A 27339-nucleotide genomic window follows, 5' to 3' on the forward strand; every position below is an offset into this window, starting at 1 on the left:
CTCTTATAGGGTTTTAGTGCTTTCTGAAAGGATTTCATTAAAAAAGACTTAACAAAAAATTCATTGGGACTTCCCTGGAGGTCCAGTGGTTAAGACTCCGCACTTCCACTGCAGGGGGCGTGGGTTTGATCCCTGGTCGGGGAACTAAGATCCTATATGCCACGTGGTGCAGCCAAAAATTAAAAAAAAAAAAAAAATTCATTAAGTTTAGGTCCAAGATCTCTTTTGTTGTTTCTTTACCCAGTTCTTGTCTTTTCATCTCTTTTATTTTCTTTAGAAAAATAGAATAGAAAGATATGTGTTGAATTATGGATATGAAGTATAATTGTCATGCTTTTTCTGGTTGTTTCTGGTTCAGATTGGGCCCAAATGGAAGGATGTGGTGACCAAATGCATCAAGGGGCATTATCAGCCTTTGCTGCTACTTTATGCAGACCCCCAGGGTACCCCAGTGTCCACCCAGGACCTGCCCCCGCAAGTTGCGTTCCAGTCGTACAGCAGGACATGCTACGATAGTGAAGATTCAGGTGAGCAGCCTAGCTCTTTACTTCTCCCTCCCGACTCCAATGTGATGACTGGACAGTAGGGTCTCACAGTCATGAGCCTAGCACTTAACCTAGCTTGGAGAAAGAGGATTCATCAGAGATAAGAAAGAAGTGCCAACTCATGCTGAAGCCCAAGTTGGGCCAGGCTTTGTTTCCTTCAGTGTTTAAGAATGTATTGTCTAGATCACCTGGCCCTGATTCAAAAATGAGAAGGAAATTATGTTCATTTAGACTGAGGTATTAAGTTTGTGAGGGAAACCTCACTATTTAACCTTCTAATATTGCTAAGATGACTCATTCTTACTAGCAATTTAACAGTGACTTGAGTTGTTAAGACCAAGAAAATGATATGAGTTACTACAAAGCTCATCATTTTGTTTGGGATGAGAGATTTTTGTTTTAAAATGCCAAGTGTAGTAGCAATATTCCTTAGCTTATGAATCAGCTGTTCACTTCTAATTCAGTTATTTGGAACTTAAATCATGTTTTCCTGTAGAAACAGTTGCAGCTTTATTACTAAAGTCTCAGGCTATCCCTCAGAAACTCATCCTATAATAGAAATACAACCCTAATGGTTTTGGCTTGATTCCTAAAAGGAGGAAAAAGTAATGTTCTTTTCCTCTTCTGGATCTAAGGCTGGCTGGCCCTGAGTATAATTTTGAAAGAGAAGATACTTGTCTTTGGAATCTTTTCCCCTCCCTTTTGTACCTCCCTCCTGTTTGGTATGTTCTTCCCACCCTTGTGCCCCACCCAGACCTGCTCTGCTTCTTCTCCCTTTAGTCAAACACCCATTTACACTGTTGTGCTTATCTCAGCTAGGTGCTCAGAGGAAAGTAGTCTAATTGAACTAATTCACACCAAAGTATAAATAACTGCCCCATAATGTCTCATAGATATTAAAAATGCTTTTAAATTTTTAAAAGTGACTTTTCTGGCAGTATAGGAGAAAAATTCTGGGATAGGGAAACAACTGGTTATGTGTGCCAGGTTGGCGTGGGACTTGCCATCTAAGTAGATCTTACTTTTCACAACTTTTTCCTTTCTTCTACTTTTCCCCCTGTAGGTTTTCTAAAAGCCCCACAGTTTTTCACAATGGCAGGCAAAGGGAGGGCTTCAGCAAGGTAGGGGCAGGAGTGGAAGGAATTGTGTGCCTGGGTTATCTGAAGTTGGGAGTTGGGAAGAATGGCTCTGCTATATCCTTCTCACCCTTCCATTTAGGAAGTTCTTACCTCGTGAACCTTTGTTGCCGTCCAGCTCTTCGCCCCCTCTCTGTCACTGTCCTCTCTCTCCTCACCTTTGCATGTCTCCTCCTTCCCTCAGGGAGGGAGCCCTCCATCTCAAGTGATACTCGAACAGATTCTTCAGCGGAGAGCTATCCCTACAAACACTCCCACCATGAGTCTGTGGTCAGTCACTTCTCTTCTGATTCTCAGGGAACAGTCATCTATAATGTGGAGAACGATTCCACGTCTCAGAGCAGTCGGGACACAGGTAGGGACTTATACAGTGGACCCTGCTTGCCTGATTCAGTTCTGCATAGAGGGTCTCCCAAGAAAAAGAAACTGGGGCAAGTCAGAAATGTTTGTCATGCAAAGGGGGAAATGCACAGAACTTGGGTAATTGAGAGGGATGGAAGAAAGCAACTCAATTCTGAATGAATGATGATGTTCCCGTCAACAGCAGCCTATCAGTAAGGACCCTTGTAATGTGATTGTTTATTCTGAAATCTTTCTCTGAAGGCTTTTTTCCTGCTGTGCTCTGGATCCCTGTCATTCTCATAGTGCCCCATTAACCCTTGTGGTCTTGCACCTCATTTCCTTCTCATGCCAGGCTTTGTTTGAAAGCCCTGAAGGGCTTTGAGAGAAGGGGCATATTTATGGATGGGGAAACCTGCTCATGACCTTGCTGGGCTTCCTGAAGGACAGAGAAATAAAAGGATGGAAAGCTAGCCTGTTTGTTATTGTGAGTTCCATGCAGAGAACATTCTTGAATTGTTCTATTAATCTACAGAAGATTGTGCCTGTGTCAGTGGAAGAAATCATTACAGGGCACAAAAGGAAGAACAGTAAGTGACTGACTGCTGAGATGAAAAGTTCATCACCTAAGGCATAGAACAGTGCCCATACTCTTAGAGACTTGGGAATTAGTGATCCCATGGCTTCAGATTGGTGGTTTACATCCTGTGCATGCCCTTTAAAAAAAAAGAGAGAGAATTTCAAACATATTCAAAAGCATACAGAATAGTATACAGCCCCTTCATGTACCCATCACCTAGTTTCAATAATTATAACTCATGGTCAATCTAGTTTTATCTGTACCTCTGCCCACTTCCCCTACTCATGGATTATTTTGAAGCAAATCCCAGACATCATATCACCTTTTCCATAAATATGTTACTATGTATCTCTAAAAGAATCATTTTTTAAATTAATAACTTCTTAAAACCACTAAATAACCAATGAGTGTTCAAATATCCTATTATCTCATAAATGTCATATTTTTTAATGGTTGGTTTGTTTTTGACTCAGAATCCAAATGAGGTCTACACATTGTGATGGGTTAATAAGTCTTTTACATTTCCTTTAATCTGTAGGTTTTGCCTCTGTTTCTTCCTTTCTGTTTATTGTTGAAGAACTAGGCAGTTTGTGCTGTAGTTTTCCCACATTTTAAATTTTGCTGATTGTGTCTGTATGGTAAACTGTAGCGTGTTTCTCTGTCTTCTATATTTTTTATAAATTGGTAGTTGGATCTAGTGATTTGGTTGGATTCATGTTGGATTTCTTTTGATGACTATTGCATAGATGACTACTTGCAAAGTGTGATTTTTTTAGATTGTATTTCTGAAACGGTGAACCAGGGAGAAACCAAGTCACAGGATAAATAAGGAGAGTCAGGTTTATTTGAAGGGTTTGTGAATGGCTGGGGGTGGGGGAGCATGCCCATTGGTTTTTACATTTTCGGATTTAGTTGTTCCAACTGATAGGTCTTTCTTATGGGCCCAGAGATAGCAAATGATTAGATAAAAGCGATAAGAGATTGCGTTGGTAATTGAAAATATGTAGCCATATCATTGCATATCATACCTGAATATGTACAAGGATTTTCATAACTAACATATGAAAGCAAATTTCTGCTAGCTCTCAGATATTTGAGAACCCTAGGGGATTTCCTCTAAGCCTATATTCCAATTTAATTGTTGCTTAATTCACCTTTGGCTTCCAGCAGCTTAGATGATTATATCCTTTAGAATCTGACCTTTGCTGTTGTCAGATCATACTTATACATTCACATACTGTGGGCGTGAAGTATGGCAAGTTACATAAAAGAGCCCAGATCTCCTGGGTTTCCCAGTGATTAGTATTGAGGAACTATGAAGTGTAATCTCTGGGCGAAGTCAAGTTTGGTAAAGCATGGGTTATGGCTGGGAATGAGAATTATTCAAAGTTCAGATGTCCTTTGGAATGATTCACATTTAAGGAATGTTTAGAACTGGGTCTTAAAGCCATATACAATCAGAGCTCTTCTGGGCAAAGGCTGGGCACCTAGGATAATACCAGATGTAATAAAAATTAAACTTCACTCGGTATGTGTTGCTACCATGATATTCTTATATAATCTTTAAAACTTTTGCCTTTTAAAAACTACCAAGTAATGTGTCCTTCTGGGTCACTGGGAAGGATTATGAGCGGGATCGAGATTGGTACTTGCTCAGGAGACATTGTAAATTTGGAAGTTCCCGCTAAATACTTGAGCTTTTCTGCCTTTATCTATTGAGAGATTCCTGCTACACTTAAATCACATAGTCTTGGCCTCTCCAGCTTCTGATCCACTAAGTTTGTGGTACTGCCATGAATGCCAAAGGGAGAGTAGATTCTCTAAAGGATGAGGTCAGTCTCAGATACCAGCTTACCCCCATTTCCTTGTTTTTTTCAGGACACCTGACTGATAGTGAATGTAATCAGAAACTCCCATCCAAGAAAGGTTCACTGATAGAGCGCAAGAGGAGCTCTGGCCGGGTCAGGAGGAAAGGCGATGAGCTTCAGGCCTCAGGGTACCACAGTGAAGGCAAGCCCCCCTGCATAGTTTCTCTTTCTTTGTTCACTCTGTCACACTCACACTCCAACTGTGGCTTCTCCTGTCTGCTCAAAGGCCTTTCTTTCTTTTTCGACTCTGGAGTCTGGGTGCCCGTGATGACTTTAAACATTTACAGTTGTTTCATCCTTTGTGTTTTTAGGAGAAACACTGAAAGAGAAGCAGGCTCCTAGGAATGCCTCCAAATCGTCCAGCAGCACCAACAGGCTAAGGGATTTTAAGGAGACAGTCAGCAATATTATCCATAACAGACCGTCCCTGGTTTCTCAGACCAACCTAGGATCTCCCTGTGTGGGGAGGGGAGGAGACCAGACTGACAAAAAACCTCCTCGGAACCTGCCTTTACACTCTCGTGACTGGGAAGTAGAGAGTACCAGCAGTGAGTCAAAATCCAGTTCTTCTAGCAAGTATCGTCCAACATGGAGACCCAAACGGGAGTCTCTCAATATTGACAGTATCTTTAGTAAGGACAAAAGGAAGCACTGTGGCTATACGCAGCTTAGCCCCTTTTCTGAGGATTCAGGTAAGGAGATAATTAGGGAAGAATTGAGCTTTTGAATAAAGTTGATTTTTGTATTTTTAAAAAAACCTGGGTTTTCTGGTAGACTTGGCAAGGTGCATTTTTACCTTGAAGGGTAAAAATTTTACCCTCGTGGGTCGCCTTTTGGGGATATGAGTTCGGTGAATGAGTAGCTAGAGGGAAGGGTTAGTTATATCTTGATTTGAGGCAGATGCTAAATCTACCTCCTTTTCCATACTTGTCCTTTGATTGGGATAGCTAAAGAATTTACACCAGATGAATTAAGCAAGCCACCTGCTTACGACATTAAGACTGGCGGACCAAGACCCCAGTACAAGATCTGGGGCCCAGTACGGCCAGCCTGTCACCTTTTAGAGCAGCACCCTCGCCTAATCCAGCGAATGGAATCTGGCTATGAGAGCAGTGAGAGGAACAGCAGCAGCCCTGTCAGCCTGGATGCAGCCCTGCCTGAGAGCGCGAATGTCTGCAGGTATTGTTTGGCCTTTGAATAGCTGCATTGTCCCTTGCAGAAATGTGAGCCACCAAGAGGCTTTTTAACTCAGACAAGTGAAGAGATGGACTTTATTACTGTCTTGTGGGCAAGCAAAATGTGCTCGATCAACTTTCTATGGCAACAGTACCCTCTGCTGGGAGAAGGAGCAAAGGCATTTGAGAAAGGAGAGGCAACTTTTAAAGTATTATATATAAAATAATTGTTTAGTAAATAACTTTTATTGAAAGAATGAGTTAGTGAACCAAAACTTACATAGTTCTATGATCAGAGAGAAAACCCAGTTGTTATTTATTCTTGCCCTTTATATTAGGCTTTTTTTTTTAAGATCACTGGGGATTCTGTGTCTTATGAAGCCAGTGATATTCATAATTCCGTAAGATAATGATGACTGTTTAATAGTGGCCATTGCACCCTGTCCATAGGGCCCATTTGCTTTATAAATTTCAGATCTCCATATATTGTTTTTACTGAGTTGCCTCAGAGACAAGCTTCCTAACAGTATAGCTTTGAAAGGAGTGATATCTTCTGCAAGAGTGATAACCGTATCCTCATACTTTCCCACTGCTCTTCCCTGACCTCAGACCCTGTTTAGTTTTACACATGAGAAGATGCTACAAAAGTATAAGAAAGAGGAAGGCAATCCATATGAGAGCATTTGTTTATTAATTCATTAAATAAGTTTTGTGCCAGACACTGCTAGATGCACAAAATGTGAATGAGGTGAGATAAGATGGGGGAACGAGTGGGTATTTCAATTTTTCAGAAGTAGTTTTGCAGGTATTTTAATTATATTAGTTCGATGTTTGGGGTTTTTGTTGTTGTTTTTGGAGGGAATTTAGTCCTAGGAATGTTGCTAGTTATCAGCCTTCTGATGCTTTCACTAGACTCTGGTTTCTGTTTTGAAGGGATACAAGTGCTAAGAGGTCAGCTGGGTTGGCCCCTTCCTGGCGTCACATCCCCAAGTCTCACAGTAGTAGCATCCTGGAGGCAGACTCCACAGTATCCAGGAGTGGCTGGACAAAGAATCAGCCCCTCTCAGGTAAGCGCAAGGACGCTGGATTTGGAGAACTGGATTTTACTGCCAATTCTATTTGGGAAACAGCCTAACATGAGCATGTTTGAAATTAGAGGACAATTGTCCTTTGTTCCATCAGAATGTAAATGTGAAGACATTTGATCTGCTCCATCTCTGGAATTATCTTTTTTTGTTGTTGTTGTTCTCTATCATAGCTTGCCTGCTTGCTCCTTTCCACCTTGGAGAGAGCCCTGGAGGGAGCAAGAAGGAACAGAAATATGGTGAACAGTATCAGTAGCACCTGCTTTCCTCAGAAGAATAACTCCTAGGGCTTTCCTTGGTATAGAGGCATTCTTGTGGGAATGGATTTTTTATTGTTTAGTACTATGAATTGAGATAACAAGGGGGACATGTAGGCTATGGGCAAAACTGGGAAATAAGCAGGTCAGAACTACCCTTACCCCTGCCTCTATATCCTGTCTAGTATCCCTGCTTTGTTTTTCCTTCTTGAATGTGCCTGTGTCCCTCCTTCTCTAAACAAGCTTGAAAGGAATGATCTAACTCTTTTACACTAGATGTATGTGACTGAGAATAGTTTAAAGTATGCTTTCTCTAAGAGAAACTAGCATTTTAACAAGTCAAAGCCTGAAGATAAAGGAATATTGGAATTCCAGGTATGAGACACCAAGCATAGACATTTGAGGTAGTCATAGGTTTTATATCCTTTTTACATTCTTCTCACAACACACATATATACTTACAGTGCATATTCAAATAAGTAAAATAAATCCTTTACTTACTCACAGCTGAAAATTGAGGTGGTAACTATGTAGTCTCCCGAACATGGAGACTTTTTGTGATGCTTGAAGGAAGGTGGTGAGTATTCAGTATTGTTTAGTTGGCTGAGGAGTTCTGGGGTCCATTTGTCTAACTTAGAAATCAACCTTCTCTGAAAGATGTGTTTCATCCCTTTTTTTTCTGGTATGTTAGATCAATTGGGAGTAGGGTGTGTGGGCAGAAACCTAACTATGGTCTGGTTTAATGAGCTTCTGAATAGATATGTGGCCAGCTCACTAGGGAGATGAGGACAGAATATTATGTGCCAACCTGTAGAGATGACACCAGGAACATTACTAGTCTGACCACCAGTTCTCTTAATGGCCACTGAAAGTTCTTAAAGGTGGCTGGAAGGGTGATATGCAGCAGAAATAAAAAGTCATGAACTCTTTTAGGTATGAGTGCCATAGGTTGTTAACATCTGGCAGAGCAGAACAATGCCTGTAGAAGCAGATATCTCTGAAATCCTGGGCTAGAGTAGGTTATAGTTAGAAACCCATAGTTATAGTTAGAAACCATTTCATTCTTCCTAATGAAATTATAGGTTTGGTTTACTTCCCACATTTTAATTTATCTCATATTGACTAACATTGCTTTGAGAAACTTGTGCTCTTCCATGAGCCTGTTCCCCCTTCTCTTTCCTTCGATAGCCAATAGCTTTTCAGCACACTAAAGACTGAGTCTCATGATTTCACTGATAGCCCTAATTCTAGATTAGCTGGATAGAATTCACCGACTGGATTCCTCAACTGGTAAAAGATATTTGGCAAGGAGTTAGAATAAATTCTTCACACACCATACACCCCACCATCCTCTTTGTATAGTAAACCCTATTTTTTTATCTGGTGACACTGACCACCCTTTTAAAAAATTACAGAAGTAAATGTTAGCCCAACAATTCAGTAACTTGCCCATTGCCTCTTCAAACTGAAGGAACCACTGTTATCATTATGGCATGTATCTTTTTACATCTCTTTCTGTGCTTTCTATTCTAGGTACAAGTACATAGATAAGTTTTTTTATTTATACATCTTTATGGGGGTATAATTGCTTCACAATGCTGTGTTAGTTTCTGTTGTACAACAAAGTGAATCAGCCATATGCACACATATATCCCCATATCCCCTCCCTCTTGAGCCTCTCTCCTGTCCTCCCTATCCTACCTCTCTAGGTCATCGCAAATCACTGAGCTGATCTCCCTGTGCTATGCTGCTGCTTCCCACTAGCTATCTATTTTACATTTGGTAGTGTATATATGTCCATGCCACTCTCTCACTTTGTCCCAGCTTACCCTTCCCCCTCCCCATATCCTCAAGTCCATTCTCTAGTAGGTCTGCGTCTTTATTCCTGTCCTGCTACTAGGTTCATCAGTACCATTTTTTTAGATTCCATATACATGCGTCCGCATATGGTATTTGTTTTTCTCTTTCTGACTTACTTCATTCTGTATGACAGACTCTAGGTCTATCCACCTCACTACAAATAACTCAATTTCGTTTCTTTCTATGGCAGAGTAATATTCCATTGTATATATGTGCCACATCTTCTTTATCCATTCATCTGTCAATGGACATTTAGGTTGCTTCCATGTCCTGGCTGTAGTAAATAGTGCTGCAGTGAACTTTGTTGTACATGTCTCTTTTTGAATTATGGTTTTCTCAGGGTATATGCCCAGTAGTGGGATTGCTGGGTCATATGGTAGTTCTATTTTTAGTTTTTTTAAGGAACCTCCATACTGTTCTCCATAGTGGCTGTATCAATTTACATTCCCACCAACAGCGCAGGAGGGTTCCCTTTTCACCACACCCTTCTCTCCAGCATTTATTGTTTCTATATTTTTTGATAATGGCCATTCTGACTGGTATGAGGTGATACCTCATTGTAGTTTTGATTTGCATTTCTCTAATAATTAGTGATGTTGAGCATCTTTGTGCCTCTCGGCCATCTGTATGTCTCCTTTGGTGAAATGTCTGTTTAGGTCTTCTGCCCATTTTTAATTGGGTTGTTTGTTTTTTTGATATTGAGCTCCATGAGCTGTTTGTATATTTTGGAGATTAATCCTTTGTCAGTTGCTTTGTTTGCAAATATTTTCTCCCATTCTGAGGGTTGTCTTTTCGTCTTGTTTATGGTTTCCTTTGCTGTGCAAAAGCTTTGAAGTTTCATTAGGTCCCATTTGTTTATTTTTGTTTTTATTTTCATTACTCTAGGAAGTCGGTCAAAAAAGATCTTGCTGTGGTTCATGTCGAAGAGTGTTTTTCCTGTGTTTTCCTCTAAGAGTTTTATAGTGTCTGGTCTTACATTTAGGTCTTTAATCCATCTGGAGTTTATTTTTGTATATGGTGTTAGGTAGTGTTCTAATTCCATTTGTTTACATGTAGCTGTCCAGTTTTCCCAGCACCACTTATTGAATAGGTGACCATGTGTGTGTGGGTTTATCTCTGGGCTTTCTATCCTGTTCCATTGATATATATTTCTGTTTTTGTGCCAGTACCATGCTATCTTGATTACTGTAGCTTTGTAGAATAGTTTGAAGTCAGGGAGCCTGATTTCTCCAGCTCCATTTTTCTTTCTCAGGATTGCTTTATGTATTCAGGGTTTTTTGTGTTTCCATACAAATTGTGCAATTTTTTGTTCTAGTTCTGTGAAAAATGCCATTGGTAGTTTGATAGAGATTACATTGAATCTGTAGATTGCTTTGGGTAGTATAGTCATTTTCACAATGTTGATTCTTCCAATCCAAGAACATGGTATATTTCTCCATCTGTTTATGTCATCTTTGATTTCTTTCATCAGTGTTTTATAGTTTTCTGAGTACAAGTCTTTTGCCTCCTTAGGTAGGTTTATTCCTAGGTATTTTATTGTTTTTGTTGCGATGGTAAATGGGATTGTTTCCTTAATTTCTCTTTCTGATTTTTCGTTGTTAGTGTATAGGAATGCCAGAGATTTCTGTGCATTAATTTTGTATCCTGCAACCTTACCAAATTCACTGATCAGTTCTAGTAGTTTTCTGGTGGCATCTTTAGGGTTTTCTATGTACAGTATCATGTCATCTGCAAACAGTGACAGTTTTACTTCTTCTTTTCCAATTTGTATTCCTTTTATTTCTTTTTCTTCTCTGATTGCTGTGGCTAGGACTTCCAAAACTATGTTGAATAAGAGTGGCAAGAGTGGACATCCTTGTCTTGTTTCTGATCTTAGTGGAAATGAGTATGATGTTTGCTGTGGGTTTGTCATATATGACCTTTATTATGTTGAGGTAGTTTCCCTCTATGCCCATTTTCTGAGGAGTTTTTATCATAAATGGGTGTTGAATTTTGTCAAAAGCTTTTTCTGCATCTATTGAGAGGATCTTATGGTTTTTATTCCTTGATTTGTTAATATGGTCTATCACATTGAATGATTTGTGTATATTGAAGAATCCTTACATTCCTGGGATAAATTCCACTTGATCATGGTTGATGATCCTTTTAATATGTTGTTGGAATCTGTTTGCTAGTATTTTGTTCAGGATTTTTGCATCTATGTTTATCAGTGATATTGGTCTATAATTTTCTTTTATTGTGATATCTTTTTCTGGTTTTGGTATCAGGGTGATGGTGGCTTTGTAGAACGAATTTGGGAGTGTTCCTCCCTCTGCAATTTTTTGGAAGAGTGTGAGAAGGATGGGTGTTAGCTCTTCTCTAAATGTTTGATAGTATTCGCCTGTGAAGACATCTGGTCCTGGACTTCTGTTTGTTGGAAGATTTTTAATTACAGTTTCAATTTCATTACTTGTGATAGGTCTGTTTATATTTTCTAATTCTTCTTGGTTCAGTCTGGAAAATTGTACCTTTCCAAGAATTTGTCCATTTCTTCATGGTTGTCCATTTTATTGGCATATAGTTGTTTGTAGTAGTCTCTTATAATCCTTTGTATTTCTGCAGTGTCAAGTTGTGATTTCTCCTTTTTCATTTCTAATTTTATTGATTTGCGTCCTCTCCCTTTTTTCTTGATGAGTCTGGCTAAGGGTTTATCAATTTTGTTTATCTTCTCAAGGAACCAACTTTTAGTTTTATTGATCTTTGCTATTGTTTTCTTCGTTTCTATTTCATTTATTTCTTCTCTGATCTTTATGATTTCCTTCCTTCTACTGACTTTGGGTTTTCTTTGTTCTTCTTTCTCTAGTTGCTTTAGGTGTAGGGTTAGATTGTTTATTTGAGATTTTTCTTGTTTCTTGAGGTGAGATTGAATTGCTGTAAACTTCCCTCTTAGAACTGCTTTTGCTGTGTCCCGTAGGTTTTGGGTCATTGTGTTTTCATTGTCATTTGTTTCTATGTATTTTTAAATTTCTTCTTTGATTCTTCAGTGATCTCTTGGTTATTTAGTAGCACGCTGTTTAGCTTCCATGTATTTGTGTTTTTTACGTTTTTTTCTGTAATTGATTTCCAATCTCATAGAATTGTGGTCAAAAAGATGCTTGGTACGATTTCAGTTTTCTTAAATTTTCCGAGGCTTGATTTGTGACCCAAGATGTGATCTATCCTGGAGAATGTTCAGTGTGCACTTGAGAAGAAAGTGTATTCTGCCACTTTCAGGTGGAATGTTCTATAAATATCAATTAAATCTATCTGGTTTGTTGTGTCATTTAAAGCTTGTGTTTCCTTATTTATTTTCTGTTTGGATGATCCGTACATTGGTGTAAGTGGGGTGTTAAAGTCCCCTACTATTATTGTGTTACTGTTGATTTCTCCTTTCATGGTTGTTAGCATATGCCTTTTGTATTGAGGTGCTCCTATGTTGGGTGCATAAACATTTCTAATTGTTATATCTTCTTCTTGGATTGATCCCTTGATCATTATGTAGTGTCCTTCCTTATCTCTTGTAACAGTCTTTATTTTAAAGTCTACTTTATCTGATACGAGTATTGCTACTCTAGCTTTCTTTTGATTTCCATTTGCATGGAATATCTTTTTCCATCCCTTCACTTTCAGTCTGTATGTGTCCCTCAGTCTGAAGTGGGTCTCTTGTAGACCGCTCATAATGGGTCTTGTTTTTGTATCCATTCAGCCAGTCTGTGTCTTTTGGTTGGGGCATTTAATCCATTTACATTGAAAGTTATTATTGATATGTATGTTCCTATTACCATTTTCTTAATTGTTTTGAGTTTGTTTTTATGGGTCTTTTTCTTCTCTTGTGTTTCCTGCCTAGAGAAGTTCCCTTTAGCATTTGTTGTAAAGCTGGTTTGGTGGTGCTGAATTCTCTTAGCTTTTGCTTGTCTGTAAAGCTTTTGATTTCTCCCTTGAATCTGAATGAGATCCTTGCTGGGTAATCTTGGTTGTAGGTTATTCTCTTTTATCACTTTAAGTATATCCTGCCACTCCCTTCTGGCCTGCAGAGTTTCTGCTGAAAAATCAGCTGAAAAATCCCTTATGGGGATTCCTTTGTATGTTATTTTTTGCTTTTCCCTTCCTGTTTTTAATATTTTTTCTTTGCATTTAATTTTTGTTGGTTTGATTAATATGTGTCTTGGTGTGTTTCTCCTAGGGTTTATCTTGTATGGGACTCTCTGCAGTTCCTGGACTTGGGTGACTATTTCCTTTCCCATGTTAGGGAAGTTTTCCACTGTAATCTCTTCAAAAATATTTTCTCAGACCCTTCTTTTTCTCTTTCTCTTCTGGGACCCCTACAATTCGAATGTTGGTACACTTAGTGTTGCGCCAGATGTCTCTGAGATTGTCTTCAATTCTTTTCATTCTTTTTTCTTTATTCTGCTCCACGGCAGTTATTTCCACCATTCTGTCTTCCAGCTCATTTACTCGTTCTTCTGCCTCAGTTATTCTGTTATTGATTCCTTCTAGTGTATTTTTCATTTCACTTATTGTGTTGTTCACCTCTGTTTGTTTGTTCTTTAATTCTTCTAGGTCTTTGTTAAATATTTCTTGTATTTTCTCAATCCGTACCTCCATTCTATTTCCGAGATTCTGGATCATCTTTACTATCATTACTCTGAATTCTTTTTCAGGTAGATTGCCTATTTCCTCTTCATTTATTTGGTCTTGTAGGTTTTTACCTTGCTCCTTCATCTGTGACATATTTTTTTGCTGGCTCATTTTTTTTTTTTTTTTTTATGAGTGGGATTGTGTTCCTATCTTACTGGTTGTTTGTCCTGAGGCTTCCAGCACTGGAGTTTGTGGGCTCTTGGGTAGATCAGGGTCTTGGTGCCGAGATGAGGACCTCCGGGAGACCTCACTCCAATGAATATTCCCTGGGATCTGAGGTTCTCTGTTAGTCCAGTGGTTCGGATTCAGAGTTTCCACCACAGGAGCTTGGGCCCAGCTTGGTTTGTGAACCAAGATGCCACAAGCCATGTGGGGTGGCAAAAAAAAAAAAAAAAGCAGAACAATAACAAAGAGTAAAAAATAAAATTAGACTAGGAAACTAACAGATATGTTAGAAAGAAAATAAAAATAAAAATAAATATGAAACAACAACCGGAAGGTAAAACAGAACCACAATAGTAAAAAAGAGGAGGGGAAAAGAGAAAAAAAAAGGCGGAAAAGGCCTTGGCTGTGGGGGTGGGGCTTAGGCACAGGTGGGGTTTAGGTGGTGGGTGGGGCCTATGCTTAGGACGCACAGGGCTGGAAAGGGCCATGGGCGGGGTGGGGCTTAGGCTCTACGCAACAGAAGGGGTCCAGGCATGCCTCTGTTCTTGGGGGGCGGGGGACCCAGCCTGGGAGCCCAGCAGGCTTCCCAGCCCAAGTGGGCAGGGCACACTCCCTCTGTGACTTTCCTGTTCCTCCGTCCTGGAGGGCCCCTTCATCCCGCCTGCCTCTCCTGTTCTCCTCCAGCCTCCCTCCTATGCCCCCAGAACCAATGTAGTAGAGGGGGCCTCTTGAGGGCGTAGGACCGGGCCTGAGAGCTGGGCAGGTTTCCCGGGCCAATTGGGCAGGGGAAACACCAGGCGTGCTCCCCCTGATCCGAGCCCCCGAGGCTCCCTCCAGGCATGGGAACCCCTCCCTGCTCCCAGCCACCCCTTGGGGGCGCAGGTCCTGTCCTACCTCCACTTCTCCTCCCCCTTAGCCCCCCAACGTCCTACCGGGTCGCTTGGGGGTTCCTCCTGTCTCCTTGGGCATCGAGGTCCCCCACCAGCATCTGGCAGACGCCCTAGTTGTCCATAGATAAGTTTATTACTAGCATTTAAAAATAAATAAAAGGAAGTCATACTATAGATATTATTCTGTCACTTGATTTTTCACTTAATATATCATGGACATCCTTTTAGATGTGTTTGGTTCCATCTGTGAAAAATTGAAAAAATTAAATTTTTACTACTATCAGTATTTTCCAAACTCATTAAAAAGGTGGTGGAAATTAAGAGGGAGAAATTGACTTGTTTGAAGCTTCCTGGTGAGTCACTGGTAGCACGTGGTAGAGAATGCTCTCTAATAGTTAAAAGCACGGATTATGAATTTAACCTATTTGACTTTAATTCAGCTTTACCATTTGCCATTTTTGTTACCTTGGGTAAGTTATTTATCATCTTTGTGACTCAGTTTCTTCATTCTTAAAATGTGGGCAATAATAGTATCTACCTCATATATTATTATTATTATTATTATTTTTAATTTTATTTATTTATTTATTTATTTATTTTTGGCTGTGTTGGGTCTTCGTTTCTGTGCAAGGGCTTTCTCTAGTTGCAGCGAGCGGGGGCCACTCTTCATCGCGGTGCGCGGGGCTCTCACTGTCGCAGCCCCTCTTGTTGCGGAGCACAGGCTCCAGACGCGCAGGCTCAGTAGTTGTGGCTCACGGGCCTAGTTGCTCCGCGGCATGTGGGATCCTCCCAGACCAGGGCTCAAACCCGTGTCCCCTGCATTGGCAGGCAGATTCTCAACCACTGCTCCACCAGGGAAGCCCTACCTCATATATTATTGTGAGAATTAAATAATATATGTAAAAGTGTTTACAGCTATGCCTGTCACGCAGTAAATACTGAACAAATGTTAGTTGTCATGTTGTTATTGTTGTTATAAAGCACCCAATAAATATTATTATTATTCATGGCCTAGGTATCATCCTGAATCTGAAATGGAAAGCACTATGCAAATATGAACGCCAAACTGAAGCCAAGAGTTCCAAAGGAAAAGCAGTGTGGTGGCTATAAATACAGCAAGTGCTTAGTCTTGGTTATGGAAATGTGGCGACTTCTCTTCTCCCTTGCTTGTATTCCAGGTGGGGAGATATCTTCCAAAACTGAACTGGATGAATTACAGGAAGAGGTGGCCAGAAGGGCGCAGGAACAGGAACTTCAAAGGAAACGAGAGAAGGAATTAGAGGCAGCTAAAGGGTTTAACCCTCATCCCAGCCGCTTCATGGACTTAGATGAACTGCAGAATCAGGGTAATTGTTGTGAGCATTAGGTTGTGGGTGATGGGAACAGAGAAAGCTGGGAGGAAAAAAGTATTCAAGCTCATAAATTCTGTCTTCTCTTTAGCCAAGTTATATTTTATCTTAATTCAGCTATTTTAGTGAGAGCTAGTTAAAGTAGGAGGTGACAGGCCTATTGGTTAGAGACAGGCACTGATTTGGGCCCATTTATTAAAAGCTTGTAGATTAGAGATAGTATATTGTTCATGAAAAATATTTCTGATGAACAGCTATATAAGGTGTAAATTAAACTACTCACAATTCAGAAACAGCAGAAAAAGGTAGTGAGTGAGCCACACTGACAGTGAGGGGAATTCTTCTCGCTCAGCAGAAATATGCCCTTGAGATTTCCTACCTGGAGCTTCAGGGAAGTGGATCTACCAAACAGGTTCTAAGAACACAGAGCCTGATTTCCTTTTGATCCTCTGATGATTCATATCCCAATCTCACATGATTTTCATGGACTTTATTTCAGCTTCTCCAGCTGCCCCACATTAGTTACTTTTTTTTCCTTCAATTGCTTTAGAACATCACTTTGTACCAGCAGAGACTAGCCTTCAAAATAAGAGTTCAAAAAGGCTGAGGTATCTATTTTAAATAGGCCCTGAAACCTATATCTCTGTTTTTCTATGAAATGAATTTATTATTCGGAACCTCCAGATGCAACAATTGTGCTAAAGTATGTAAGAATAGGAGCCGATGCTGTTTTGGGTGGCTGCTTTCTTTTGATCACTTCTTCTTCTTATCAACACTTAGAAGAACTTCTGGGCTTATTTGGGGGCTAACTTTTCTCTTCTAATCCTACTGTCTTTTGATTCAAGGCAATGTTTGCTTTACACTTTCCAAGGCATTGTATTTGTCTCTCCAAATCAGTTTACCATTCCTAATTTCTTAGATGTCCCTATGTTTCGATAGTTTTTTTCTTCCTTTTTGTCCTTAAGCTATATCACATTGGTGTCTCAGGTTATACTGCTTCTGAAAGAGGGGTCTTGTCATCTTCCTCCCTTGCCTTTCTCTCCGCTCTGTCAGTTGGTTGTAACCTTAGAGTTGAGAGTTGGATCCTCTGGCTGTATTTCATTGTCAGTTCTCCATACACTTTGTTTTAGAGCAAGGAATGGAGTGCTAAGATTCTGGAGGATAAGAATTAAAATTTAGTACAAAAAAAAACAAACCAAAAAACAAAACAAAACAAAAATTTAGTACAATCATTGACCAACTATAGTTTGCCTATATATCTCTGTACAGAACTTTTTTTGTTTTAATTGCTCTAGCCACCACCTCTGATTATAAAGGTTGTATAGATTCAATTGATTTCAGATATAATGAGAAAACTTCAGGCCTGAGTACCCACCACCCCAGGGACCATACCTCTAGCGGTGGAGTAGAACCCAAATGTCAAGTTCTTCAGAACCAACTTGTTACTTCTACTTCCTTCTCATTGTTCTCCGAAGCTATTGGTGAATTGGGGAGTGAATGTTAGGGGTATGGAAGAGCTTTTCTTACCATGTCCAGCTGGAGGTTAATGGAGGATGGGTACATTATGGGAGAAATGATTTTTTTTTTTTCCTGTGAGCTTGTGAAAACTCACCATTAATCCCATTGTAGGTGAACTTGGGTTATAGCTTACTACTAATTTATGGTTATGAGTGAGTAAAAGGCAAGGGGATACATAAACTTGAGAATTCTTTTACAAAATTTGCCCTTACAGTACTTTTTTGCTTTTCATGTGGCACTGTCCCTAGACTCTCCTGCACCTGGTTTGGCACACATTCACTTTCAGGGGAGGAAGAAACATCTTATGCTCACTGCAAGGGAAGGTGACTTTTTTACAGTAGGTTTGGTGAGGAAGGGCATGATAGAAGTAAATACTTAGCAGTGCTGATGAAAGGTATGTTGTGTGCAAACCAAGAACAGGGCATTTCCACTGGCCTGGTAGATACATTGAAGTTAGGAACTGTAGAACACCTGTGCCCAAGAAAGGTATTGATTTTCCAGGTGCAGGTGGTACAGAGAAAACTATGAATTAATGTAGGAAAGAAGTGTTACAGATGGCTTTTCACAGAGTACTGAAGCCACTTTTGCCTTAACACAGCAGTGGAGGTCTCGGTGGAGATCTGGAGCGTTGAACACAGGTTGCCAAGATGTATCTTGTTGCACTGTGGAGAAGCACGTCAGTTCCAGGCATAAGAACCCACCCTTCTATTATAGACAGTACTTTGTTGTTCTTTCCTTGAGGGCCTCCCTAAGAGGTCTTGGAGTTGGAATATGTGGTGGACAATGACATCCCCCTCTTTCATGGCTTTGGTAAGGTCGCAGCTAAGGCAAAAATGGATGTCCTACGTGTTTCAGAGAATTCTTAATAGTAATGGTCAGTTGGAGTAAGGGTGGACCAGAGGCTCAGCAGCAAGGATCTATGTGCTCTGAAGGGAAAAAACAGCACATAGGAAAAGTTGGAACAGATTGTTATGAAAATGAAAAGTGCTGGCCCTTTCAGGGAGGAGTGACGGCTTTGAGAGGTCCCTACAAGAGGCAGATTCAGTGTTTGAAGAGTCGCTGCATCTGGAACAGAAGGGAGACTGTGCTGCCGCTTTGGCTCTCTGTAACGAAGCTATCTGTAAGTAACTTTAACCGCTATGGCTATGGCACTTTTGACTAACTTCACAATAGGTATTATTAGTGTTGTCACTCAGATAGGATAAAAACAGCTTTTAAGTCTCCTCACTCTCACTCCCCCAAACTGAGGCACTTTAGCTATCTTTTGCCCTTCAGATTTCTAAATGTGCTAGGTGCTGTCACTGTGGCCTATGGATATTTACTGGAAAAGCCTCAGCAGGAGTCTACAAATGAACTATCCAGCCAGACCTACCTTCTAATCCCAAAATAAAGTTAGATCTCAGATGTGAGGTTAGTCTGCTCTTTCTCTAGTTACTGACTAGTGAGGTGGAGCTTAGGGCAGAGGAAATGAATAAATTGGCTGTGACTTCCCAGGCCTGTGACTTTGCATTGCATATTTGATTTTTTATGTTTCTCCCCTGCCTTCCTGCTATGCTGCACCATAAGGTTACAAGCAAGGACTAAGGCTTAGAATTTGTATCTGGTTCTTTAATGTGACCCACAAGAAACTGTGTTCTATAAAGACAGATGCAGGTTTGGATCTTATTTCTGCTGTTGGCCATCGGGAAGGGGGAGATGGGAGCAGAGAATGGAGACCAGAGTCGGACAGGTCAGTTGCAAAGGACAATGAGAGTGGCAACGTCTAAGATGGAAGCACCAGTTTATCTTCCTGACTCATTTTAGTTTAGTTTTTTGTTTGTTTTTTAAATTTGAATTAACCTGTTTGGCCTCCATGGCTTCCATGAATGTTCCTTATAGCCAGAGGCAGCTCTGTGCCCTGGACAGCATATGCATGGTCCACGCCTTGTATTCCTGCTGCATATTTTGAGTTTTACTGCATATCTTTGCTCATTTTTGGTTGAATTTTATTCTTTTTATTTTTGTTTGTATTTTTGTGTTCTGTTTCTGCTATATTTTCTTTTGCATTTTAGCTAAACTAAGACTTGCCCTGCATGGTGCCAACTCTAGCACGCACAGCAGAGCCCTAGTCGATAAGAAGCTGCAAATCAGTATTCGAAAAGCACGGAGCCTGCAGGATCGCATGCAGCAGCAGCAACCATCTCAGCCGCCGTCGCAGCCCTCAGCCTGCCTCCCCTCACAGAGGGGAGCCCTCCCTCAGCCAACAAGGTAGTGCCTGGGAACCATTGTAGTTTATGGGACGCCAGGGGAGAAGTGACCAGGGTGCTCCATAGCCAGCTCTCATTGTCTTGGCGACTCCAGGGGAAGAGAAGAGTCCTCTGAAAAGATTTCTTCTCTCAGGTCAGACATACAATGAAAAGCTCATCCACTGCTGGTCCTTTTCTTAATAGTTCTTAGAAAGATGCCGAAAGTATAGCATAATAAATAGACCACTTGTCTATATTTCCTGTGGGTGAGTAGTCTCTGGACTTGTGTAATAACATGATTATTAAATTTGTACCTATTATGGTCTTAGACAATGGCAATCTGAGTTACATTTCACTTTGCAGTAGAAACCGTGTGATTTATTTTGGGATTTCAGTGCTTCCTGTCCGTCAAGGAAGCAGAGAAAGCAGTCTTCCTTGCTCTGATTGATCCGTTGAGAGGAGACACAAAGATTCCCTTTGTTTTGCTTCCCTATGGTCAGGAGTAGGAAAAAAGTCCCCATGGCCATTGGTGTAGTTTCCCCATTTTAGCCCTTGAAATTGGCTGTTACTGAGCATAGATAGATTTAAGTAAGAATTAATTTTGGCTGTTAACAAGCCTGAGTAGTTTTCAGACTATAAACATTATAAAAGAAGCTAACATTTTTTGAATATTTGCTCAGGCACTAAGCTGAACACTTTTATGTTTTATTTTATCTAATTCTCACAATAACCTTAGGAGACAGGGATTACTATTTAGCAATGGTTTATAAATAAGAAAACTCAGGCTCAGAGAGGATGAGATAAGTAAGGTACCCAGGATTACTCAGTAAGTGGTAGAAGCATGGAATTCAAATCCAGGTCTGTTTGACTCCATTCGGCTTTCCTTATAAGTAATATCATATTCTTCAAAATGTTGTAAGGGTGATTGAACGACTATGCCCACAAAAGTTTATAGTGTATTATCATTCAAATCTAATGCTCATAGCTAGGATCTTCCTCTTTCTTCTTTTCTCCTATTGTTTACCCCACTCGCTGAATGCTAATTTGAGAATCTGATCAGAGATGTGTTTTGATTATAAGCAATTTAGGCAGCTAAACTCTTTTCAGAAAACTTCTGCCATTAGATGTATGTGAGTGATTGAGGTTTTATCTAAGTGCTTCTAGCCCGGAGTTCTTTAGGTCAGAAATACAAAACAATTAGTAAGAAATCAACTAACTGTGGTTAATCCCTACTTCCACTCCCAAATCTCAAGAGAGTCACAGCACATTACTTTGGGGAAATATCTCAGTAAATAAATACAACCAAATCCAGATTATAAAAATACACTTGAAATGGTTGATTTTTATATTAATCCCAGGAGCCCAAATCATCCTGTACTCCGTAAATGTGGCCTTCTGGTTCTTTTGGCTGATCTGCCTCTCAGGACCCTAGGGATGAGTGGTTTCTAGGCTTTGCTTACCTTCTACTGTTATTTGCATATGGGATGAGCAATTTTTGTTTTTGAATTTGTAAGTAGAATATGATTGGAATGGGACTTTACAGGGAATGAAGAATATTAGCAAGAGCTTTACTTACTATTACTGTGGGCAACTTTGATGAGGGTATTTAATAAAGAGAATTAATATTACCTGTTACTTAGGTGTGAGCTGACTATGTGCCTTCTCTTGTGAACCTCTGATCTGTTGACTCTACTTATGCTTGTCTTTCCATTTATTTTCACCATTACCTCTGTGAATAGCTAGAAATGGGAACCAAATGAACAGTTATTTTTGTAAGTGATCTTGTCAATTAAGACAGCTTATGACTGGCTCTCTCTATTTATTTCAGTGAACAGCCTATCCCGCTCCAAGTATTGTTAAGCCAGGAGGCCCAACTGGAACCCTACATGAATACAGAGTTTGGGGCCAGTTCTTTCATCCACTCACCCGCTTCCTGCCATGAGTCACACTCGCCATTATTCCCAGAGTCATCTGCCCTGTCTGCTCCACAGCACAATTCCTCCGGTGGGTCTGCCTCGAACCTTCTTACTTCTGTTGAGGTGGACAGCATTGACCCCTCTGTGTTCCACAGGCAGGGCTTACATAAAACACCAGGGAGAACTGAGAAGAATTCTCATCATGGTTGGAAACCAGAGGGTGAGCTGCAAAGCTACAGGGGGGACAACAGCAGCTGTACCAGGTTCCCCCAACAAGAAGGAAGAGGCACTGATCAAGAACAGCTATTCCAAGAAAAGAGGGATCCTGCTGACTCATCCCAGGTGATGCCTTGGCTACTACAGCCAACTGGAACAACCACCTCGGAGAGAGGAGATGCACACAGCCTAGGCTGTGGTCCTTCAAGTTCATCAGCTCAGCCCAGCCTTTCTCTGTACAGGGCCTGCCACCCCATAATGCCTGCTCCTTCCTCATCTGTGCTTCACTCTCCTAATACCTTACAGAAAACTAACCAATGCCTCCAAACCCAAAGCCTCAAAACTTCATTGACTTCAAAAGTGGACGGAGGCAGCGAGGAGCCCTATAGGCCAGAGTTTCCTACCACAAAGGGGCTTGTCCGCTCTCTGGCAGAGCAGTTCCAGAGGATGCAGGGCACCTCCACAAGGGATGGTACAGGTTCCCAGGATAGAAGTTTGCCAAACAGTCGAAGGAAGGACTCTTCCCTTTCTGACTCAAAGCCTCCTTTCCCACAGGGTCAAGGGAAAGGTCATTGGCCTTGGGCAAAACAACAGCCCTCGGTGGATGGTAGGAACAGACTGCCTTCCTGGGGAGAGCCTGCTGATCATCCTTCTCTTGCCATGAACTCTGGGCTGCCTAATGGTGAAACTTCTAGGGGAGGACAGTCCAGGTTGGCAGAGTCAGGTATTTACCATGGGAAACCGTCTCAAGTGAGAGATGCTAGGCCTAAGGAGCTGGGCAGCAGTGTCGACTTGGGGACTTCCTTGCCTTTGGATTCCTGGGTGAATGTTACAAGGCTTTGTGATTCTCAGCTTGGGGTCCCTGGGCCAGGAATGAAGTCCTCCCCTCCTGATTCCCATACCTGTGTAACCTATCCAGAAAGAAACCACATCCTTTTGCATCCACATTGGAACCTAGACACAGAGCAGGAGACCTCAGAATTGGAGTCTCTCTACCAGGCCAGTCTTCAGGTTTCTCAATCTGGCTCTTCTGGATGGGGGCAGCAGGAAGTGGCCTGGAACCCACTGAGCCAAACAGGTAAGAATGCAACCAGGGGCAGGGGGTGTGGGAGGCATAGAAAAGCTGAAGGCAGGAAGATAAGATCAGAAGGGGGATGGTGTTCTATGTAAATAATATCCTCAGCTTAGGAGGCGGCAGTAGAACTTCTGACTTTATTCATAAAGACTTCATGACAAGGGCTAGACATTTTTCTGACATTCTAGACATTCTAGAGTGGAGAATGGGGGCAGAATCATCACTCACAGGCTAGTTCCCTCCTTCTAAAGAGACCAGTGAGTATTTGCCCAGGGCTGCTGTAGTATGAATGCTAAGGAGTGGTTCCTAGGCCTTTGAGAGTGACTCAGCATGAGGTATGGGAGGCTGAGAGGAAAAGTCATTCTTCTATGGCTTAGGAACAAGCTCCAACTTGCAGTGAGGATGTTCACATTGAGCCACGTCTCCAGTGTGGCATATCCAGATCGTACTGAACCAGCAATATCAAGACCTTCCCTGATCCGTTCAGGAACTACCAGGTTTAGAATTTTCAAGGTGGTATGCTTGTAGGGTACCTGTTCACCGACTCTTTGTGAGATTATATTGTGTGAAGAGTGAAGTCTAATGTTAAATGCACAGCACAGAATTAGTTCTGTAAACTGAAGACATGAAGGATATTTATAACTTAAGATTGATGTACTTAAGAACTCCAAAGCCTGAACTATTGTTGTGTCTCCATCATTAACTGTCAGTAAAAATTTGGACAAGTCATTTAATATCCAAGTTTTTACCTATAAGATGAGAGAATTGGTTCAATGATTTTTTTTTTTAAAGATACCTTCCAACTCTTTAAATGATATGTATGATTCTGTAAAATTAAACTCAGAGAAACTTATCTTCAGTTTAGGTGGTATAGTTCTTTGCATGCAGCCAACCAACATTTAATTATAGCCAAATAAGTGGTTATTGAAAATCTGCTATATTCCCAGGAGCATCAGAGTGGGGGATATCATATAAATATAAGATTTAATATTAAGATATGTTTTTTAGGATCTCCACTCTAGTGTAAACTTTGCAATAACATTTATTAAGTGCTCCTTAGGTATTAATACATAGGACAGGGCAGTATGGGAAGATTACAAAGAATGAGGAAAAGTTGGAGTTTGCCTCAATTAGCTTCCTCTCTAATATAAGGGAGAAAGAATATACAAATGTCAAGTATTTTAAGAATCATAAACACGTATAAAAAATATATTGCAATTAAAACTGAACTAACCAATTGAATGTCAAATATTATATTACAAACAAAACAAAACAAACCTTATGTTACCCCACATAGCAACATTTTTTATTGTAGATGGTTTTGAAAATATATAAAGTAACAAAAATCATTGATAACCCCGGCAGTAGTTTCATGAGTTTACTTCTGGCTTTGGGTTGCCGCCCCCCACCCCTGGTTGACATACTTTTTTTTTTTTTCTAAATTTCCCCTAGTTTACTTTTTTTTTTTCTAATTAATTTTTATTGGAGTATAGTTGCTTTACAATGTTGTATTAGTTTCTGCTGTACAGCAAAATGAATCAGCCATACATATACATATATCCCCTCCCTTCCGGACTTCCCTCCCATTCAGGTCATCACAGTGCACTAAGTAGAATTCCCTGTGCTATACAATACGTTCTCATTAGTTATCTATTTTATACATAGTATCAATAGTGTAGTGACATGCTTTTTTTTAAAATTGAAGTATAGTTGATTTACAAAGTTGTGTTAGTTTCAGGTGTACAGCAAAGTGATTTAGTTCATATATATATATATACATATATATATGCATGTGTGTGTGTGCGTATATATATATATATATAATATATATATACATATATATATGCGTGTGTGTGTGTGTGTATATATATATATATATATATATATATATATATATTCTTTTTCAGATTTTTTCCATCATAGGTTATTACAAAATATTGAATATAGTTCCCTGTGCCATGCAGAAGGTCCTTGTTGTTTATCTATTTTATATATAGTAGTGTGTATATGTTAATCCCAAACACCCATTTTATCCCTCCCCCTCTTTCCCCTTTGGTAACCATAAGTTTGTTTTCTATGTCTGTGAGTCTATAGTATTTCTGTTTTGTAAATAAGTTCATTTGTGTCATTTTTTTAGATTCCACATATAAGTGATATCATATTATATTTGTCTTTCTGTGACTTACTTCACTTAATATAATAATCTCTAGGTCCATCCATGTTGCTTCTGGTTTTGTTTTTTATGCATATATACTATATATTTATTTGTTTTGTTTTTACAAAAAGCTGGATTATAATATATGTATATAGTTTAGTCCCATGATTTCTTACATTATATCCATAAGCATTTTCCCTTTGGAAAAAACTACTTTTAATGACTATAATATGCTGCATATGAATACACCATAATATATTCAACCATTCTACTGTGGTTGAATATTTAGGTTACTTAAAATTTTTTGATAATACAGCACTGTGATGAATATCTTTCTACTTAAGAGTTTGGCCACATTTCTGATAAACTCCTTAGGATAAACTTTTAGAAGGGTAATAACTAGTTGAAGGTTATAAACTTAAAAAAATCTCTTGATACATACTGGCAAACTCAGGAAGATTATACTTCTGAAAACAGTATGAAAGCGTACCTACCAACCATTAATTTTACTTAATAGTGAACAAAACTAATTTTAAAAATCCAGTTAATGAATCAGTCCTCAAAATAACTTGTCAAACCAACTAGGCTTTATTTGGTTAGAGTCTCTTTTTAAATTGAGTCTTCAGAACTGACGTGGCAGAATAAAGAAGAGATCAGTGGAATAAATCAAGAAGTAGACGATGAAGGAAAATGCAATTAGGATCCATATATGACAGAATATATCTTTAGGGGAGTCTTCCTTTATCTTATTGTAAAGCATTATTAAGCACCAAATTACTTTTTTTCTCCAATTTTATTGATATAGTTTGACAAATAACAATGAAGTTTCAGGTCTACAGTGTGATGTTTGATACATGTATATATTGCAAAATGATTACCACAGTAAAGTTAGTTAACACAGCCATCACCATACCTAATTACAATATCTTTCTTTCTTTTTTTTGTGGTGAGAACATTTAAGATTTACTGTCTTAGCAACTTTCAGGTATATAGTAATACAATATTGTTAACTATAGTCACCATGCTATACATTAGATCCTCAGAACTTATTCATCTTATAACTGGAAATGTGTACCCTTTGATCAGCATCTCCATATTCCCCCCACCCCCTGGCTCCTGGCAACTACCATTCCATTCTCTGTTTCTATGAGTTTGGCTTTTTTAAAGATTTCACATGTAAGTGTGATCATACAGTATTTGTCTTTCTCTGTATGACTTATTGCTTTAAAAAAAAGAAAGCTTTATTGATATATAATTTATATACTGGACAATTCACCTATTTAAAGTGTACAATTCAATGGTTTTTTAGGATATTGACAGAGTTGTCCTTCCATTACCACAATCAGTTAAAGTGTTTTTTCATCACCCCCAAAAGAAATCCTGTACCCATTAGTATTCACTCCCCAGTAACCTCTAATCTATTTTCTGCCTATAGATTACCTATTTTGGACATTTCATATAAATAGAATCACATAGAATGTGGTATTTTGCAACCAGATTAGTTTTGACATGACTATAGTTCCTAAAGAGTTATGTGAACACTGCCCTTGACCTATATTCTAAATTTCATAGTATTTTGAAGTTGCTCACACATCATCTTAAAAATAAAAAATAACTTTTTGTTATGGAAAACTTCAAATATATTCTAAAGTAAAGAGTAAATGTTATAATCACCCCCTTGTTCTTATCACTAACTTCCACGGTGATTATCTTGGCCAATTATCAACAGATGGCTGATTTTGATTTAGCGACCCCTCCCCCCGCCCCCACCACTTTCCCTCCCCACTGGATTATTTTAAAGCAAATCCCAGACATTATATCATTTCCTCCATAAATAGTTTGGAATGTATCTCTAAGATATAAAGACTCTTTTTTAAAAGGCAGAACTATAATATTATTATACCTAAAAAATTAACAATAATTTCTTAATATAATACAGTGACTAGCCAGTATTCAATTTTTTTCAATTGTCCCACAGATGTCTTTTCACAGTTGGTTTATTTCGAATCAGAATCCAAACAAGATCCACACATTGCATTTTGTTGATGTGTCTCAAGGCTTTTTTTAAGCCTGTAAGATTCCTGTCTCTTTTTTCTCCTTGCCATTTATTTGTTGAAGAACTTTGGTCATTTGTCTTACACGTTTTAGATTATATTCTAGGAGAGATTTTTTTGTTGTCATTTTGTTTTTAAAACATGTTCTCTCTCCTAAGGCCCTCTTTTTCCCTATAACTTGGTACTTAGGGCTAGAAGGCTTGATTCTTGATTAAAATCAGGTTTACTTTTTAAAAATAAGAATATTTCATAGGTAGTACTTAGACTTCTTATAT

General features: G+C 39.5%; 1 protein-coding gene across 7 annotated transcripts in view; it reads left to right on the top strand.

The window, feature by feature from the left end:
* The window catches only part of USP54 (ubiquitin specific peptidase 54), a 149920-nt gene that overhangs the window by 111787 nt on the left and 10794 nt on the right, over window positions 1-27339 (top strand). For 4 of the 7 annotated variants that reach the window (XR_005016855.1, XM_036829087.1, XM_036829089.1 and 1 more), the window contains exons 10-19: window positions 359-527; window positions 1866-2036; window positions 4479-4610; window positions 4780-5160; window positions 5416-5647; window positions 6577-6710; window positions 15735-15902; window positions 18424-18543; window positions 19475-19670; window positions 21477-22858. Coding sequence is in view for 6 of the 7 variants with exons in the window: in XM_036829087.1 (XP_036684982.1) it covers window positions 359-527; window positions 1866-2036; window positions 4479-4610; window positions 4780-5160; window positions 5416-5647; window positions 6577-6710; window positions 15735-15902; window positions 18424-18543; window positions 19475-19670; window positions 21477-22858 (3085 nt within the window). In the remaining variant the exon portion in view is untranslated. The remainder of the gene's footprint in view (window positions 1-358; window positions 528-1865; window positions 2037-4478; window positions 4611-4779; window positions 5161-5415; window positions 5648-6576; window positions 6711-15734; window positions 15903-18423; window positions 18544-19474; window positions 19671-21476; window positions 22859-27339) is intronic. The other 3 variants (XM_036829090.1, XM_036829091.1, XM_036829093.1) reach the window with 2 other exon arrangements.

The sequence above is a fragment of the Balaenoptera musculus genome, chromosome 16 (assembly GCF_009873245.2).
Source record: "Balaenoptera musculus isolate JJ_BM4_2016_0621 chromosome 16, mBalMus1.pri.v3, whole genome shotgun sequence".
Taxonomy (NCBI): Eukaryota; Metazoa; Chordata; class Mammalia; order Artiodactyla; family Balaenopteridae; genus Balaenoptera; species Balaenoptera musculus.